The following is a 17770-nucleotide window of genomic DNA, read 5'->3' as shown; positions in this document are numbered from 1 at the left end:
AGATTTAGGAGACGGTCAATATTTCCGTCTAGATTTAGTTTGTCGGCCATGTCTCCGTTTGACAATGTACGCAATCAGGGGCGCCCTCGCGCGGCGAAACGAAGGTGATGTATATATTATTCACAAGAATAGCGAAGCCTCAGGGTGAAGGTACACAGAAAGGGAGAAATAAAATAAAAGCTCCATTGAAAGAACAAGTGCTAGCTTTCAAATTGAACCAAAAAAAACATGTAAAACATGAGACCAGCGACTCAACACCGGTTTTGAATAACCCTGAATGCTTTATCCAAGTGGCACAATACGTGGCCCCCAAAGTTGAAAAGATGAAAAGTGGATAATGGTCCCGAAAGTTTATATTGCACACAGAGTGTATGTAGGCCTCAAGTCGTGTATTTGGTAAATGACATGTTGCATTTATTTTTCTGGTTTTCTTCCATATATAATGCATTTACTTTTGTTTGGAAACTATTATCTCTAAGAGATTCAACAAAGTCACGAGCTACAACACACAAGGAAGAGAAGTCATCTATTAATCTCCATGGAATTCGTGCATGAGATGAAATCTTACTTAATGATATTGGGAGAAAAGTTCTAAGATACCTAGTGGTGTATGCAGACTACAAAGTGGTCTGGTGGCTAATTCAATAGACATAATAACCTTCATTCTAGACTCTCTACTATTGATATATTAATGCAAGCATTCTATGGTGACCCTTATATCATTCAAGATATATCTTGTATGTAATTTTGCACAGAGACTTGGGATCAGTAGTAATCTTTCAAGGGACCGTAGCAATAAATTTAGTATTATACTCAATAGCTTGTTGGAAAAATCTTCCTTCTAGCAAACATGCCTAGAACTTACCAAAAAAACTCTCATTCTACTCTCGTTAACATTTACCTTGTTATTTGTAAGGCGCCCATGCCATCTTTTCACAAGAAACTCTCTACTTTTGTAATCTGACATTGGTACCGATACACCAGCTAAGCATTGATGGTAAATGCCAAAGGATAATAAGTCATTAGACTTTATTGTAGAGCATCAGAGTGGAATTAATCAAAGTAAGACAAGAGTCTATTTTAAGTTATGCTGGTAAGTCATAATGTGAATTTTTTCTCCTTATATATATATACCACTTTTGTAGAGTCTTCGTTCAAAGTTCTCAAGTGGAGGATGAACAATACACTTCCCATTTTAAACTAAGCTTTGTGACCTCTCTCTCTCTCTCTCTCTCTCTCTCTCTCTCTCTCTCTCTGTCTCTCTCTCATGCACACACACACTAAAAGGACATCACATAACCACAAGTTTCTAAGTGAGAGAATCATGGATATTCTATTTTATTTAGCCAACCATTCATGTAGTGAGGAGGTGAGAAGATGTAGGGGGAAATGAAGGGGTCATGGCTCATGTACATGTTCCTATATAAGGGGACCAATTTTATGAGTCCACAACACCAATATATTCTTATTATAAGTATCAGAGCCTCATATCCATCTTACTTGAACCCATTCATCACAATTAAGCTCCTAAATTACATAATAATCACAAATCAAGCTCCCTACTAAAATCTTTTTTTTCCCTCTTTGTAGCCCTTGTGCTTAATCAGCTCATTAACGAGCATTTGTAGCTTTTGTACTCCTTACAAGAGGGAGTGAAGAGCCTTCCAAGCAAAGAAGTGAAAACTCTATGATTCACTTATATCATCAACAATAACTACTTGTTCTAGAAAATCAAACACTAAAGTGGTAGCCCAAATCTACGCAACATGTTAAATCTACTCTATTGCTTGTCTATTGTCAAAATTGACTATATACTAATGTTATAAGGAATCTCTACATTGACTTTGATGAGAAAGCATCAAGTATTGTAGTGCTAGCGACACACCAATCTCTATATGGGTCGTAGAGAGTGTCTATTGAGATTATGAAACCATCAAGTATTGTAGCCGTAGCAACACTCCAATCTCTATATGAATCGTAGAGATTGTCTATTGAGATTATGAATTACAGAGATATTCTAGTCAGTGAGATGTTTCTTGGTATCTCACACCTCTAATTAAAATCTCATTCAAGTGTTTCTAGTACTCTATTGTTTCTTGGTATCTCACACCTCTAATTAAAATCTCATTCAAGTGTTTCTAGTACTCTATTGTTGACTCCAAAATCAAACTTGATTTTCCCCTTCATTCTAAATTTCTATGTAATCAAAATTGATTTGCCCCTTGATTCTAGCACAAATATGCACTTGCATGATGAAGCCATGTAAAGCATCATTGTACTAGGGATTAGACAATGCACAACAAACTGATGAGATAAGACCTTCTCTCATTCTCATTATGGCATCCAATTCATATCACTTTAATGAGACAAGAGTTATGGAGCATAGTTAATGGTTAATGGTAAGGAGGAGAAATCCACAACTAGAGATGATAAAGAACTCTATATTATATCACTTGCTTTAGTATCGTATTCATCATATTTATGATCTTGATTCATTCTTAGATGCAAGGGAGCTACAAAAATTGTTTGGGGCCAAGGGAAATATTGGTAAGATAACTCTAAGATAACACTTAAAAGTGAATCTTTTGGATTAAAAATGCAACCCTGAGACTTTTTATAGTTCTATGGTGAGGATAGCACAGAGAGCATCTAAATTCCAACATCATCTGAATCCCTTCATCTCTAAGCTTGGACAAGGTCAGCACAACAAGTGGTATAGGGTTGTCGACTGCATCCCTTAGTATTGGTTGGCGGGAACGATGCATGCGATGTAAGTACCAAATATTTCGAAAACGAAGGATTTGCAACCAACATATTCATGACGCTGGTTAATTTCCAATGGAGCGCTTACAACATTTACAGTTTCAATCATATGACCAAGCAAGTGTGCAACCATATCTTGATAACATTGCGCCTATAAGATTAGCACATTGGTGCGTTGGATTTCTTCAAAAAATATAAAGAGAGACACTTTGGAGACAGCGCATTTAAACTCCATAGAGGCACTCTGCATGGTAAAGAAGTTTTTCCCTACAAGTTTATTAATAATCCAGATGCATCTGCTAGTTCATGTTGTAGATGAGGTTGCAGTTGCTGGAACAGTCCATTCAAGATGGATGTTCTTTTTGGAGAGGTTTATGAAGACATTAAAGGGATTTGTTTGCCAAATGGCTCGCCCGGAGGGAAGTATGTCAGAAGGGTGGCTGATACAAAAGTCCCTTGTTTACATCACTAAATATTTAAGTTCATCAGATCTAGAGATACCTCGACTATGGTCTCAAGAGTCTAACAGGCGAGTCATTGGTGAGGAACCTCAAGGCCAAGGCATTAAGAGAAAGATGGATAACAATTTGGGAGAAAAAATCAACAAATTTTGCATCTTGAACTCGCATGTAATGGAGAAGTAGATTGAGACATATGAAGCTCTCAAGCGATAGCGAGTACAAGATCATTTAAGTTTCAAAAGGAATCGCACTACAAGAAATCTCCCATATCCAGAAGGTCGGTAAGCTCTTCTGGACTTTCCCACAGGTAGATGGCTAGAAGCTACAATTTTAGAAGCCAAACGTGCTGGTTTAACTATAACAGAGGAGGCAGAGGAGCTTACAAAAGGATGCGATTGGCATGTAAGTGTTTAAGTTCTACATGTCTCTCTTTTTTTTCTCTACATGTCTCAATTATTATTTGTCCATCAACAATCTTTATGTGCTATTTGTAGTATCACAAATATGGGGTGTTTAGGTCACATGGACATCATTTTCGAGTAGAATGGATAGACCAAAGAAGAGAAACCTTTGATTGTGGTGTCACAGCATAATTTATTCAAGAAAGTTGAGCAAGTGCAAGCGATGATAACACAATTAGTGGAATGCTTGATTACTTTGGAACCATTCAAGACATATTAAAGGTTGTCTTTAGAAGTTTTGAGTTGTTTATCTTTGATGTGAAGTGGTTCAAGGTAATCACAAATGGGCCACATGCAACTGTACGTAGAGACAAGAGTGGCCTCATCCAAGTGGACTCCACAAAGGTATGGACCGATCAGCAAGATACTTTTGTGCGCCCAAAGCATTGTGAGCAGGTTGTCTTTAAAGCGGATCCAACAGATCCATACTGGCTATTTGTGGTTCAAGTCTCCCTCCGCAGTAAGCAAATTTGTGAATAATTAGAGCTACAACAGGGTGATGTGGATTCACAGGGTGGTGGGGAGCAACAAGAACAAGCCGATATCAACAATGAAGAGGAGCAAGCAAACGAAGAGGAGCAACTTGCAAACCAATGAAGCTGGAAAACCTGTTGAGGAAGAAGACATAGATGATGAGGACAGCCTTCATCAAGGGACTTTTAATGATGAGGATGCTGAAATGTACATAGAAATAGATCTCTTTTGCTACTGATCTTAATGAGGATGATAGAATAGATAATGATTTTTAAAATGATGTATCTTAATGATTATGTAAATAGTTATGACATATTTGTAATGATTTTATGACATTGAAGGTGCAAAGTGATATGGTTTACCATTGTTGTTTAGGGAAGTTAATGTTTGTCATATGGTCCTTTCATTGTTTACCATTGTTAATGTTTACCGTCATAATCACTAGTGCAGGTGCAAAGTGATATGGTTCACCATTGTTGTTTATCATTGTTAATGTTTGTCATATGGTTCTTTCATTGTTTACCATGTAATTTTTATTTCGCACAAGTTTGTCATATGGTTTTTTGTCCAACAGGCCATGGGTGATGACTCACCGCCACTCGACTACAGTCCTGATTTCTCATTTAACCCTACATCTCAGGGCATGAGTCCCGAGCAATTATATGGTTTTTTCTCGTCCATGACTCTAGAGCAGAGAGCCATGGCTCAGACTTATTGGGGTTCTGGAGCAGGGACATCTGCCTCACCATCTGGCTTCACGACGGTAGTTCCCACACCTGTAGGTACGACAGCAGTTCCCACACCTCATACCACACAGCCTTCCACTCCTCTTACAGCTCGATCTACCACCTCTTTACATAGACATTGCTTACGTAGTAGGTCTTCAGGGGGAGGTTGTTGCGGTGGTAGTGCCACAGATGCTGTGACACCACCACTACGTGAGCATCATCCTTCGCTCTCATCTGTTGATAGCACACCCATGTGTTCACCTTCTACCCCTTGGGGTGCACATGACCATGAAGTACGCTCACAAATATGGCCTTGTGGCCTTATTTGAGATGCTTGAAGCAGAAGGAGAGACCATCAATCGGGAGGCTACTTCCTATTTTAAACTAAGATTTGTGAGACCTCTCCCTCTCTCTCTCTCTCTCTCTCTCTCTCTCTCTCTCTCTCTCTCTCTCTCTCTCTCTCTCGTACACACACACACTAAAAGGACATCACATAACCACGAGTTTCTAAGTGAGATTATCAGGGAGGTTTTATCTTATTTAGCCAACCATTCATGTAGGGAGAGGAGGTGAAGAAGATGTAGGGGGAAATGAAGGGGTCAGAGCTCATGTACATGTGCCTATATACGAGGACCAATTTTATGAGTCCACAACACCAATATACTCTTATTATGGGTATCAATGCCTTATCTCCAATTTGACTTTATTCTTTTTCTTTGCTAATGGAGAAACTAGGTAGCTACTTTACCTTCTAAGAGTCTGGATTTCGAAGGGCTTTGTGCCTTCTTCTCAATTTGTGTGATAACTGGCCTCATTTTGAAAACGATATATCCATGCCAAGATATCCTCTTTGTTGGCAATTCGGAAAAGGCTTTGTCGATGGACCTTTAGATCGGTTTTGTGATGAGCATACAGCTGCCAAGTTGAAACAAGGTTTATTAGCGATTGATTAGTATGATTATCAAATTTTCTTTTATTTTCAATAAACTCCTAGTGTATGGAGGCATCTTTATACAGAGGAGAACTCGGCATATTCCTTTTGGGAAGGTTACACTACTCTCACGAAGAAGTGAGGAGGAACCCAAGAAGCAATGATAGGAAGACAGGACTTCTACCAAAAATTCTGTATTGTACACAAAAATGACTCTAGCTCGAAGTGCTAGTAACCCCTTAAGGACCTCGTTTACTAGAATCAATGATAATTACGGATTGCACATTAGCAAATGGGTATAAACCCAGTACTTATTAAAAAAATTCTCTTATAAACCATGCTCTTATTTAAAATTTGCAGCTTTGTGTACATGGTAGAGGTAACATAGAGGAGAGCTGCAAGCAACACTCGTTGTGCCGTGTTATATCCTATATATAGGTGGCTGCAGTGGGCCGATACACTAGACACATGAAACCAAGTAGCCGTTGTTATTCTCATCGAGATAAGTTTCGAAACAATTGTCGTTAATCAATTTTAATTTCAACGCTTACTACACGGGTGAATCTAACGATGATTTCGACGCTTATTTCAGGAGTTGTTTCGAGGAATCGATACCGATACTTTTCTCGACATGAATTTCAGGGTTTTTTTATATGTTCATTTTCACTGAGAAAGACTTTGAAAATAGGATTGCATGTAATAGTGATGTTGGAATTAGGGTTGCAGGAATGCACACACAACTTCAAGAAAATGAGGAAGCTTGAGCACAACACAGTAGTGTATTATGAGTGCCAAAAATGAAAGATAACAAGCCCTAGAAGATAATGGGCGTATATACAATGCACGGGGGAAAAAACCTCCTAGTGAGGGAAAAAGTGCCCCAGCGGTCCTAAGTGTGTTCACACACATCACTACTATAATATGGTAACAAATCCCCCCTGGAGTGATGCGGTGAACAAGAGCTAGCACTCATGTATAGGGAAGTGTCTAGCTATGTGGACGAATCCACAAAAGGGAGTAAGCCCAAAGCTTTGCGAAAAGCTTCGAACTTCTCACGAGGCAGAGCCTTTGTGAAAAGGTCTGCAAGGTTATCCTGTGTTGGCACATAAGCCAAACTGATCTCTCCTGCAGAGAGTCTCTCCCTGACATAATGGTAGTGCACCTCAATGTGCTTTGTACGAGCATGGAACACTGGGTTCCGCGCAACTGCCAATGCGCTCTGACTGTCAGTGAAGATGGTGGTGGCAGATGGCTGCCCAACACCCAAATCAGCCATAAGGCGTCTGAGCCACACACACTCAACCGTAGCTGTGAAAGCTGCCCTGTACTCAGCTTCACAACTAGAAGTGGCCACAGTAGGCTGCTTCTTGCTCAACCATGATATGCATGAGCTTTCAAGCATGAAGCAAAAACCACTCGTGGACACGCGTGTGTCATAACAACCAGCCCAGTCAGAATCTGAAAAAACATGTAAATCTGGCGGCAATGATCCCCCCTTGGGATAAAACAACCCAAGATGCCGAGTACCACTCAAATAGCGAAAGATACGCTTCACTGCCTGCCAATGCTTAATGCCTGGGCTATGCATAAATCTGCTCACCTGTGAGACTGCAAACTGAATGTCTGGCCTCGTAATGCATACATAAATGAGGCAACCAACAGCTGTCTGATAGAGTGTGACATCAAAGTGATCTCCAGCATCATGAAGACTCAACTTCAAACCTGTCTCCATTGGAGTAGCAATAGGCTTGCAGTCTTCAAGGCCAAATCTCCGCAACAATGTTTCAATATACTTTGTCTGACACAAAGCAATACCTCCATCACACTGCTTAAATTGTATCCCCAAATAATGATGCAAATGCCCCAAATCTGACATCTCAAAAGAGGCATTCAAATCAGCATTAAAATCAGCAATATGACTCTCATTTGGTCCTGTGAGCAGCATGTCATCGACATAGAGAGCAATGATTAGATGTACACCATCCACACGTTTAACATACAAAGTGCTTTCTGTTGGACTATTCTGAAACCCATGTGCAGTCAAATATGCATGTATTTTTTCATACCAAGCTCGTGGAGCTTGCTTTAAACCATATAAAGCCTTTTTTAACCTGCACACTTTGTTTTCCTGCCCTTTTTGAACAAAACCACGAGGCTGCGATACATACACCTCCTCATGCAAATCTCCATTTAAGAACGCAGTCTTTATGTCCAGCTGATGTACATTCCAACCATTATGAGCTGCTAATGCACAGATGCTACGAACAGTGGTCATACGACATGTGGGAGCAAAAGTCTCATCAAAATCAATGCCCTTCTCTTGAGCATAACCTTTTGCAACAAGCCTAGCCTTATGGCGATCCACTGTGCCATCAGGCTTACGCTTCAATTTGTATACCCACTTAGTGCCAATGGCCTTCTTGCGAGGGGGCAAGTCACATAAAGACCATGTACTATTCTTCATAATAGCATCGTATTCTGCTTGCATAGCAGCCATCCAATTTTCTGAACTTTGTGCCTCATCAAATGAAACAGGCTCACTTTCATCGCACATACTAGAAACAGCCAATGCATAACAATCTGACGCATAAGAGGCACCATGAGAGCCAGAACGAGTGCGACTAGACAAAGGGGCATCCAACTTGCTGTCACGCAAAGTCTGCACCAGCCATCTAGGCATGTTCCTAGAGCCCTCAATCTCTTGTCTCTCATCCTCAAGTGCATCATGCACATCTGCATCAGATATAGGCTGATCTGTGCCATCATTTAAAACCTGCATAGGCTGAAAAACTGCCTCATGAGGTATTGCACTTGACTGTGCACCACTGAAAAGAGGCAACAATGTATCATAGACATCACGTGAGCTGATATCTGTCTCCTTAGTACATGAAACCAAGGGCTGAACTGCATCTTCCACAAATACAACATCACGGCTAACCAAAATTCGCTTTGTCTGTGGATGATACAAACGATAGCCTTTGCTCTCAGCACTATATCCAACAAAAATACATTTGACAGCTTTGTCATCCAATTTTCTGCGATGTTGCACAGGCACTAATGCATATGCCAGGCAACCAAAAACACGTAAATGGCCAACAGATGGCTTGCGGCTATGCCAAGCCTCATATGGAGTGACAACCTGTAATGCTTTGGTGGGACACCTGTTTAGTACATAAGTGGCACACATGACAGCCTCAAGCCAAAAACCATGTGGTAGACTTTGACTCTTAACCATACATCTTGCCATTTCCATGAGAGACCTGTTTTTTCTCTCAGCCACACCATTTTGCTGTGGTGTATACGGCACTGTACATTGGTGTTTTATCCCACGCTCAGCCAGAAATGCATTAAATTCTGAAGACATATACTCCCCCCCTCGATCTGAACGGAGGGTGCCCATCTTTCTTTCTGACACATTTTCAGCCATAACCAAAAATTGTTTGAAGCACAAAAACACTTCGGACTTTGCCTTCAAAGGATATACCCATGCATGCCTGGTAAAATCATCAATGAAAGTCACGAAGTAAAGGTAGTTTCCAAATGATGGAGTTTGCATGGGACCACAAACATCACTGTGAACAAGCTGCAATCTGCGTTCAGCTCTCACTGATCCATCTTTGGGAAAGGAAGCACGCTGCATTTTACCCAATATGCAGCCCTCACAAACATGCTTGACAGGTGCCTCAAGCTTAGGTAAAGAAGACACCATTTCAGATTTCTGCAGGCGCAGCAAACTTGCAAAATTCAGATGACCAAAACGTGCATGCCACAGTTTTGCATTTGAAATAGCCTGCGTATCCATAATAGCACATGCTGAATCCTCTACACATTTGCCATCCATATTGAGCTTATACAGCCCTCGACATAGTGAACCAGATGCTACAATGATGTCACCACAAGAGAGATCATGAACAGTACATCTGTCATCCACAAATTTTACAACCAAACCTGTTTTGGCAAATGCGGAGACTGACAGCAGATTCTTTTTGATCCCTGGCACATACAATGCATCAAAAAGTGTAAAGGTGTTGCAATTTGCAACATTCAGCACAATCTGTCCAACTCCTTTAACGGGATAAGAGGAGTTATTGGCACAAGTGACAGTATTCCCTGTGGGAGCAGACTCAAGGAAAGTGAATAAACTGCGCTGCGAGGTGATATGCTTAGTGGCACCACTGTCAAAGTACCATACATCTGAATCTACTGCAGACATACATGTGTCATGCAAAGATGGGTCATAACTGCACTGCGCATTGAATGCCCATTCTGTATCTTGAACAACATTAGCAGATTCATTGTTAGAAGGAGAGGCATCTGCAACAGCCATACCAGCCTCTTTCTTCTTAGCCTCTTTCGCAACCAGCTTAGGACACGCTTTGATGACATGATCATTTCCCTTACAGTACTTGCAAAATGTCTTCTGTTTGTCACCCTTCTTCTCATCTTTGTCTTCCTTCTTTGGTTGCGCAGCATTTGCAGATTTCTGCTTACTAGAAGAAAAGCTAGCTTTACCTTTCCCGCTTCTCTGACTAGCAACGAAAGCTTGATCTGAGACACGCATAATATTCCTGTTTTGCCTTGACTAGTCTTCTTGCAGCAAAACAGAAACTAACTCCTCAAATGATAAGGCATTGGGATTGCCTTTCATCATCAAGCGAAGAGTGGAAGTAAAACCCTGATAAGAATCTGGTAGACCATTCAAAACAGTCTGCACAAGTGAACTGTCTGACAGGATTTCATCTGCAGAAATGAGCTGCTCTTTGAAATCCTTGATCTTTGTCAAAAAGCTATCCATAGAATCACCTTCGTTCATATGCTCACTCTCCAACTGTTTTTGGAGGTAAGCAACACGAGCCTCATTTCTTGCCTGATACAATGTGGCAAGTACATCCCAAGCATCCTTAGAAGTCCTGCAGGAGCGAATATGTGGGATAATGGTACGTTTGACAGACAGCGCAATCAAGGCATGAGCCTGCGCATCTCTACCATCCCAACGAATCTGCTCTGCTGAAAGTGGTGGTTCTCGAACAGCTGCTACAGCACTTGTGCCTGCACCATCATCAACAGTACCTGTTTCTGATGTGTTTGCAGCATTCCCAGCCACAATAGGACGTGCATCAATACCCTGCACAATGTTCCATAACCCCTTTGCTACCAATACATGTCGCATCATATATGCCCACAATGGATAGTTGGTGCCATCCAACTTATCCTCAGCAGCCAACATGCGGAATACATCATTGTTGTCAGCCATGGCCAATGACTGTACTACTAGATGTAAATGCTGTCTGTAAGAGGTAAACCTGTATAAAATCGACCTGTGCTATGTAGCACAGCCCAAAACAGACGAATGGGGCACCTGTCCTGCAGATTTTAATCTTGACAGAAAATCTGCACAGTAGGACGATTTTGCCTGCGCAGTACTTGGAATGCAAAAACGGAGGGCGAAATGACTTCAGATCAAAATTCTGAAACGAACTAAGCCCTACGGGCTCTCCCACGGCATATACTAACCTGCAGACGCTCGTGAAACCTCGTCGCAATCGGAGGAGATGAAGCGGCAGGTGCCGGTGATGCTGCCCGGGAGGAGGAAGCCTGCTCTGATACCAATTGTTGGAATTAGGGTTGCAGGAATGCACACACAACTTCAAGAAAATGAGGAAGCTTGAGCACAACACAGTAGTGTATTATGAGTGCCAAAAATGAAAGATAACAAGCCCTAGAAGATAATGGGCGTATATACAATGCACGGGGGAAAAAACCTCCTAGTGAGGGAAAAAGTGCCCCAGCGGTCCTAAGTGTGTTCACACACATCACTACTATAATATGGTAACAAGTGAAACATTCTATCAACAACCACTTCGATTGAGACCAATTTGACTTTTATAATTGCACTTTTCTAAGAATGTCAATTTCCAGGGACTTTGTGGCTTCTTATCAATTTGTGTGATAACTAGCTACATTTTGAAAACGATATATCCATGCCAACACATCCTCTTCGGTAATCTTGAAAAAGCTTTGGATGTTTTGTGATGAGCATACAACTGCCGAGTTTAAACAACATTTATTAGTTATTAGTGTGATTATCAGATTTTCTTTTATTTTCACTAAACTCGGTACTGATTCAAAATAAACCATGCTCTTATTTAAAATATGCAGCTTTGTGTACACGGTAGAAACAACATAGAGGAGGAGAGCTGCGAGTAACACTGGTTGTGCCGTGTTATATCCTATATATTTAAAATTTGTTGCTTTCTGTACATGGTAGAGGTAACATTCATAGAGGAGAGCTGCAAGGAACACTGGTTGTGCCGTGTTATATCCTATATATACGTGGCCGCGATGGGCCGATATGCTAGACACACGAAACGAGGTAGCCATTGTTATTCTAATCGAGAAAGTTTCGAAACAAGTGTCGTTAATCAATTTTAATTTCAACGCTTTCAGTGTTTTTTATATGTTCATTTCCACCGAAAGATTTTGAAAATAGGATTGCATGTAATAGTGAAACATTCTATCAACAATCACTTCGATTGAGACCAATTTGACTTTCATGCTTGCACTTTTCTAAGAGTGTGGATTTCCAAGGACTTTGTGTCTTCTTATCAATTTGTGTGATAACTGGGTACATTTTGAAAACGATATATCCATGCCAACACATCCTCTTCGGTAATCTGGAAAAAGCTTTCTGGACGGACCTTTGGATCAGATTTGTGATGAGGATACAGCTGCCGAGTTTAAACAACGTTTATTAGTGATTGATATGTGTGCTTATCAGATTTCCTTTTATTTTCACTAAACTCGGTACTGATTCAAAATAAACCAGGCTGTTATTTAAAATTTGCAGCTTTGTGTACACGGTAGAGACAACATAGAGGAGGAGAGCTGCGGGTAACACTGGTTGTGTCGTGTTCTATCCTATATATAGGTGGCCGCGGTGTGCCGATACGCTAGACACACGAAACGAGGTAGCCGTTGTTATTGCTAATGCAGTTATCGAGGTCCAGGCTGGTCTGGATAAGGGCACCGCCGTCGTTCTTACAGTTGGCGGTGAGGGTGTGTCCGCCGCTCAGGCCTATGTTTGAGCAAGTCGCTGCGAAGTCAGCACCGGGGCACTGCAGGTTGCCATTGTTGTTGCTCACATGCTGGTTCAGGTCGATGGATGATGTCACCGAGTTGCCGCTCTCGGACGCGCAGCTGGCCGTCAATGTCGACCCGCTTAAGCCCTCGTCGGCGCACGATGCTGCGTAGTTGCACTGCACGCATAACAACATACAATATTTGATCATGGCCTCTCCAACCAGCCTACAGCTTCCATATACGGGAAAGACAGAGAGAGCAGTTCTACGCTAATAAGATTTAGGGTACGACGCGCTCATGAGGATTAGAACGAGACGACAAGTTTTCATTTTTTTTTAAATAAAAAATGATTTGAACTTGTAATTATGCTGGAAACGAGAATAACAAGGAGAAAGAAAAGCTGTCTTCTTACTGATGCAGTGACGCGTAAACCCCCAGCCACAGCTAGGAGAAAGCACAGAAGTAAGATGTGAGCAGGCGATGAGAATAAAGCAGCCATAATAATAATTGCTAATCAGCTTGCTCTTTCGGAGAAGGAGAATAGAGTGGCAAGCGTCTCCGGTACCTTTTATAACCCAAGAATAACGCTTTTAGGTGAGTACCAAGTCTAAGATTTAGGAGACGGTCAATATTTCCGTCTAGATTTAGTTTGTCGGCCATGTCTCCGTTTGACAATGTACGCAATCAGGGGCGCCCTCGCGCGGCGAAACGAAGCTGATGAATATATTATTCACAAGAATAGCGAAGCCTCAGGGTGAAGGTACACAGAAAGGGAGAAATAAAATAAAAGCTCCATTGAAAGAACAAGTGCTAGCTTTCAAATTGAACAAGGTTATGAATATATTATTCACAAGAATAGCGAAGCCTCAGGGTAAGGGTACACAGAAAGGGAGAAATAAAATAAAAGCTCCATTGAAAGAACAAGTGCTAGCTTTCAAATTGAACCAAAAAAAACGTGTAAAACATGAGAACCAGCGACTCAACACCGGTTTTGAATAACCCTGAATGCTTTATCCAAGTGGCACAATACGTGGCCCCCAAAGTTGAAAAGATGAAAAGTGGTTAATGGTCCCGAAAGTTTATATTGCACATAGAGTGTATGTAGGCCTCAAGTCGTGTATTTGGTAAATGACATGTTGCATTTATTTTTCTGGTTTTCTTCCATATATAATGCATTTACTTTTGTTTGGAAACTATTATCTCTAAGAGATTCAACAAAGTCACGAGCTACAACACACAAGGAAGAGAAGTCATCTATTAATCTCCATGGAATTCGTGCATGAGATGAAATCTTACTTAATGATATTGGGAGAAAAGTTCTAAGATACCTAGTGGTGTATGCACACTACAAAGTGGTCTGGTGGCTAATTCAATAGACATAATAACCTTCATTCTAGACTCTCTACTATTGATATATTAATGCAAGCATTCTATGGTGACCCTTATATCATTCAAGATATATCTTGTATGTAATTTTGCACAGAGACTTGGGATCAGTAGTAATCTTTCAAGGGACCGTAGCAATAAATTTAATATTATACTCAATAGCTTGTTGGAAAAATCTTCCTTCTAGCAAACATGCCTAGAACTTACCAAAAAAACTCTCATTCTACTCTCGTTAACATTTACCTTGTTATTTGTAAGGCGCCCATGCCATCTTTTCACAAGAAACTCTCTACTTTTGTAATCTGACATTGGTACCGATACACCAGCTAAGCATTGATGGTAAATGCCAAAGGATAATAAGTCATTAGACTTTATTGTAGAGCATCAGAGTGGAATTAATCAAAGTAAGACAAGAGTCTATTTTAAGTTATGCTGGTAAGTCATAATGTGAATTTTTTCTCCTTATATATATATACCACTTTTGTAGAGTCTTCGTTCAGAGTTCTCAAGTGGAGGATGAACAATACACTTCCCATTTTAAACTAAGCTTTGTGACCTCTCTCTCTCTCTCTCTCTCTCTCTCTCTCTCTCATGCACACACACACTAAAAGGACATCACATAACCACAAGTTTCTAAGTGAGAGAATCATGGATATTCTATTTTATTTAGCCAACCATTCATGTAGTGAGGAGGTGAGAAGATGTAGGGGGAAATGAAGGGGTCATGGCTCATGTACATGTTCCTATATAAGGGGACCAATTTTATGAGTCCACAACACCAATATACTCTTATTATAAGTATCAGAGCCTCATATCCATCTTACTTGAACCCATTCATCACAATTAAGCTCCTAAATTACATAATAATCACAAATCAAGCTCCCTACTAAAATCTTTTTTTTCCCTCTTTGTAGCCCTTGTGCTTAATCAGCTCATTAACGAGCATTTGTAGCTTTTGTACTCCTTACAAGAGGGAGTGAAGAGCCTTCCAAGCAAAGAAGTGAAAACTCTATGATTCACTTATATCATCAACAATAACTACTTGTTCTAGAAAATCAAACACTAAAGTGGTAGCCCAAATCTACGCAACATGTTAAATCTACTCTATTGCTTGTCTATTGTCAAAATTGACTATATACTAATGTTATAAGGAATCTCTACATTGACTTTGATGAGAAAGCATCAAGTATTGTAGTGCTAGTGACACACCAATCTCTATATGGGTCGTAGAGAGTGTCTATTGAGATTATGAAACCATCAAGTATTGTAGCCGTAGCAACACTCCAATCTCTATATGAATCGTAGAGACTGTCTATTGAGATTATGAATTACAGAGATATTCTAGTCAGTGAGATGTTTCTTGGTGTCTCACACCTCTTATAATTAAAATCTCATTCAAGTGTTTCTAGTACTCTATTGTTTCTTGGTATCTCACACCTCTAATTAAAATCTCATTCAAGTGTTTCTAGTACTCTATTGTTGACTCCAAAATCAAACTTGATTTTCCCCTTCATTCTAAATTTCTATGTAATCAAAATTGATTTGCCCCTTGATTCTAGCACAAATATGCACTTGCATGATGAAGCCATGTAAAGCATCATTGTACTAGGGATTAGACAATGCACAACAAACTGATGAGATAAGACCTTCTCTCATTCTCATTATGGCATCCAATTCATATCACTTTAATGAGACAAGAGTTATGGAGCATAGTTAATGGTTAATGGTAAGGAGGAGAAATCCACAACTAGAGATGATAAAGAACTCTATATTATATCACTTGCTTTAGTATCGTATTCATCATATTTATGATCTTGATTCATTCTTAGATGCAAGGGAGCTACAAAAATTGTTTGGGGCCAAGGGAAATATTGGTAAGATAACTCTAAGATAACACTTAAAAGTGAATCTTTTGGATTAAAAATGCAACCCTGAGACTTTTTATAGTTCTATGGTGAGGATAGCACAGAGAGCATCTAAATTCCAACATCATCTGAATCCCTTCATCTCTAAGCTTGGACAAGGTCAGCACAACAAGTGGTATAGGGTTGTCGACTGCATCCCTTAGTATTGGTTGGCTGGAACGATGCATGCGATGTAAGTACCAAATATTTCGAAAACGAAGGATTTGCAACCAACATATTCATGACGCTGGTTAATTTCCAATGGAGCGCTTACAACATTTACAGTTTCAATCATACGACCAAGCAAGTGTGCAACCATATCTTGATAACATTGCGCCTATAAGATTAGCACATTGGTGCGTTGGATTTCTTCAAAAAATATAAAGAGAGACACTTTGGAGACAGCGCATTTAAACTCCATAGAGGCACTCTGCATGGTAAAGAAGTTTTTCCCTACAAGTTTATTAATAATCCAGATGCATCTGCTAGTTCATGTTGTAGATGAGGTTGCAGTTGCTGGAACAGTCCATTCAAGATGGATGTTCTTTTTGGAGAGGTTTATGAAGACATTAAAGGGATTTGTTTGCCAAATGGCTCACCCGGAGGGAAGTATGTCAGAAGGGTGGCTGATACAAAAGTCCCTTGTTTACATCACTGAATATTTAAGTTCATCAGATCCAGAGATACCTCGACTATGGTCTCAAGAGTCTAACAGGCGAGTCATTGGTGAGGAACCTCAAGGCCAAGGCATTAAGAGAAAGATGGATAACAATTTGGGAGAAAAAATCAACAAATTTTGCATCTTGAACTCGCATGTAATGGAGAAGTAGATTGAGACATATGAAGCTCTCAAGCGATAGCGAGTACAAGATCATTTAAGTTTCAAAAGGAATCGCACTACAAGAAATCTCCCATATCCAGAAGGTCGGTAAGCTCTTCTGGACTTTCCCACAGGTAGATGGCTAGAAGCTACAATTTTAGAAGCCAAACGTGCTGGTTTAACTATAACAGAGGAGGCAGAGGAGCTTACAAAAGGATGCGATTGGCATGTAAGTGTTTAAGTTCTACATGTCTCTTTTTTTTCTCTACATGTCTCAGTTATTATTTGTCCATCAACAATCTTTATGTCCTATTTGTAGTATCACAAATATGGGGTGTTTAGGTCACATGGACATCATTTTCTAGTAGAATGGATAGACCAAAGAAGAGAAACCTTTGATTGTGGTGTCACAACATAATTTATTCAAGAAAGTCGAGCAAGTGCAAGCGATGATAACACAATTAGTGGAATGCTTGATTACTTTGGAACCATTCAAGACATATTAAAGGTTGTCTTTAGAAGTTTTGAGTTGTTTATCTTTGATGTGAAGTGGTTCAAGGTAATCACAAATGGGCCACATGCAACTGTACGTAGAGACAAGAGTGGCCTCATCCAAGTGGACTCCACAAAGGTATGGACCGATCAGCAAGATACTTTTGTGCGCCCAAAGCATTGTGAGCAGGTTGTCTTTAAAGCGGATCCAACAGATCCATACTGGCTATTTGTGGTTCAAGTCTCCCTCCGCAGTAAGCAAATTTGTGA

At 40.3% G+C, this 17770-nt stretch overlaps 1 protein-coding gene across 1 annotated transcript; it reads right to left on the bottom strand.

The window, feature by feature from the left end:
• Nucleotides 1-12753: 12753 nt before the first annotated feature.
• On the bottom strand, nucleotides 12754-13448 carry LOC147605897 (cyanovirin-N homolog). The gene is made up of 2 exons (XM_086792686.1): nucleotides 13311-13448; nucleotides 12754-13074 (listed from the first exon to the last, which is right to left on the bottom strand). The coding sequence occupies exons 1-2, from the start codon at nucleotides 13395-13397 to the stop codon at nucleotides 12769-12771; spliced, it is 393 nt and encodes a 130-aa protein (XP_086648812.1). The 5' UTR covers nucleotides 13398-13448; the 3' UTR covers nucleotides 12754-12768.
• Nucleotides 13449-17770: the final 4322 nt, after the last annotated feature.

Source organism: Cibotium barometz, chromosome 58, assembly GCF_041138505.1.
Source record: "Cibotium barometz isolate CiBa-2024 chromosome 58, ASM4113850v1, whole genome shotgun sequence".
In the NCBI taxonomy this organism is placed as follows: domain Eukaryota; kingdom Viridiplantae; phylum Streptophyta; class Polypodiopsida; order Cyatheales; family Cibotiaceae; genus Cibotium; species Cibotium barometz.
This window is presented reverse-complemented; position numbering and strand designations above follow the sequence as displayed.

Bases quoted from the DNA above. Each gene is read 5' to 3' on its own strand.
- LOC147605897 (XM_086792686.1), bottom strand. From the start codon at position 13,397: ATGGCTGCTTTATTCTCATCGCCTGCTCACATCTTACTTCTGTGCTTT. The intron at 13,075-13,310 runs GTAAGAAGACAG...TTATGCGTGCAG, and splicing joins GTTTACGCGTCACTGCATCA to TGCAACTACGCAGCATCGTG.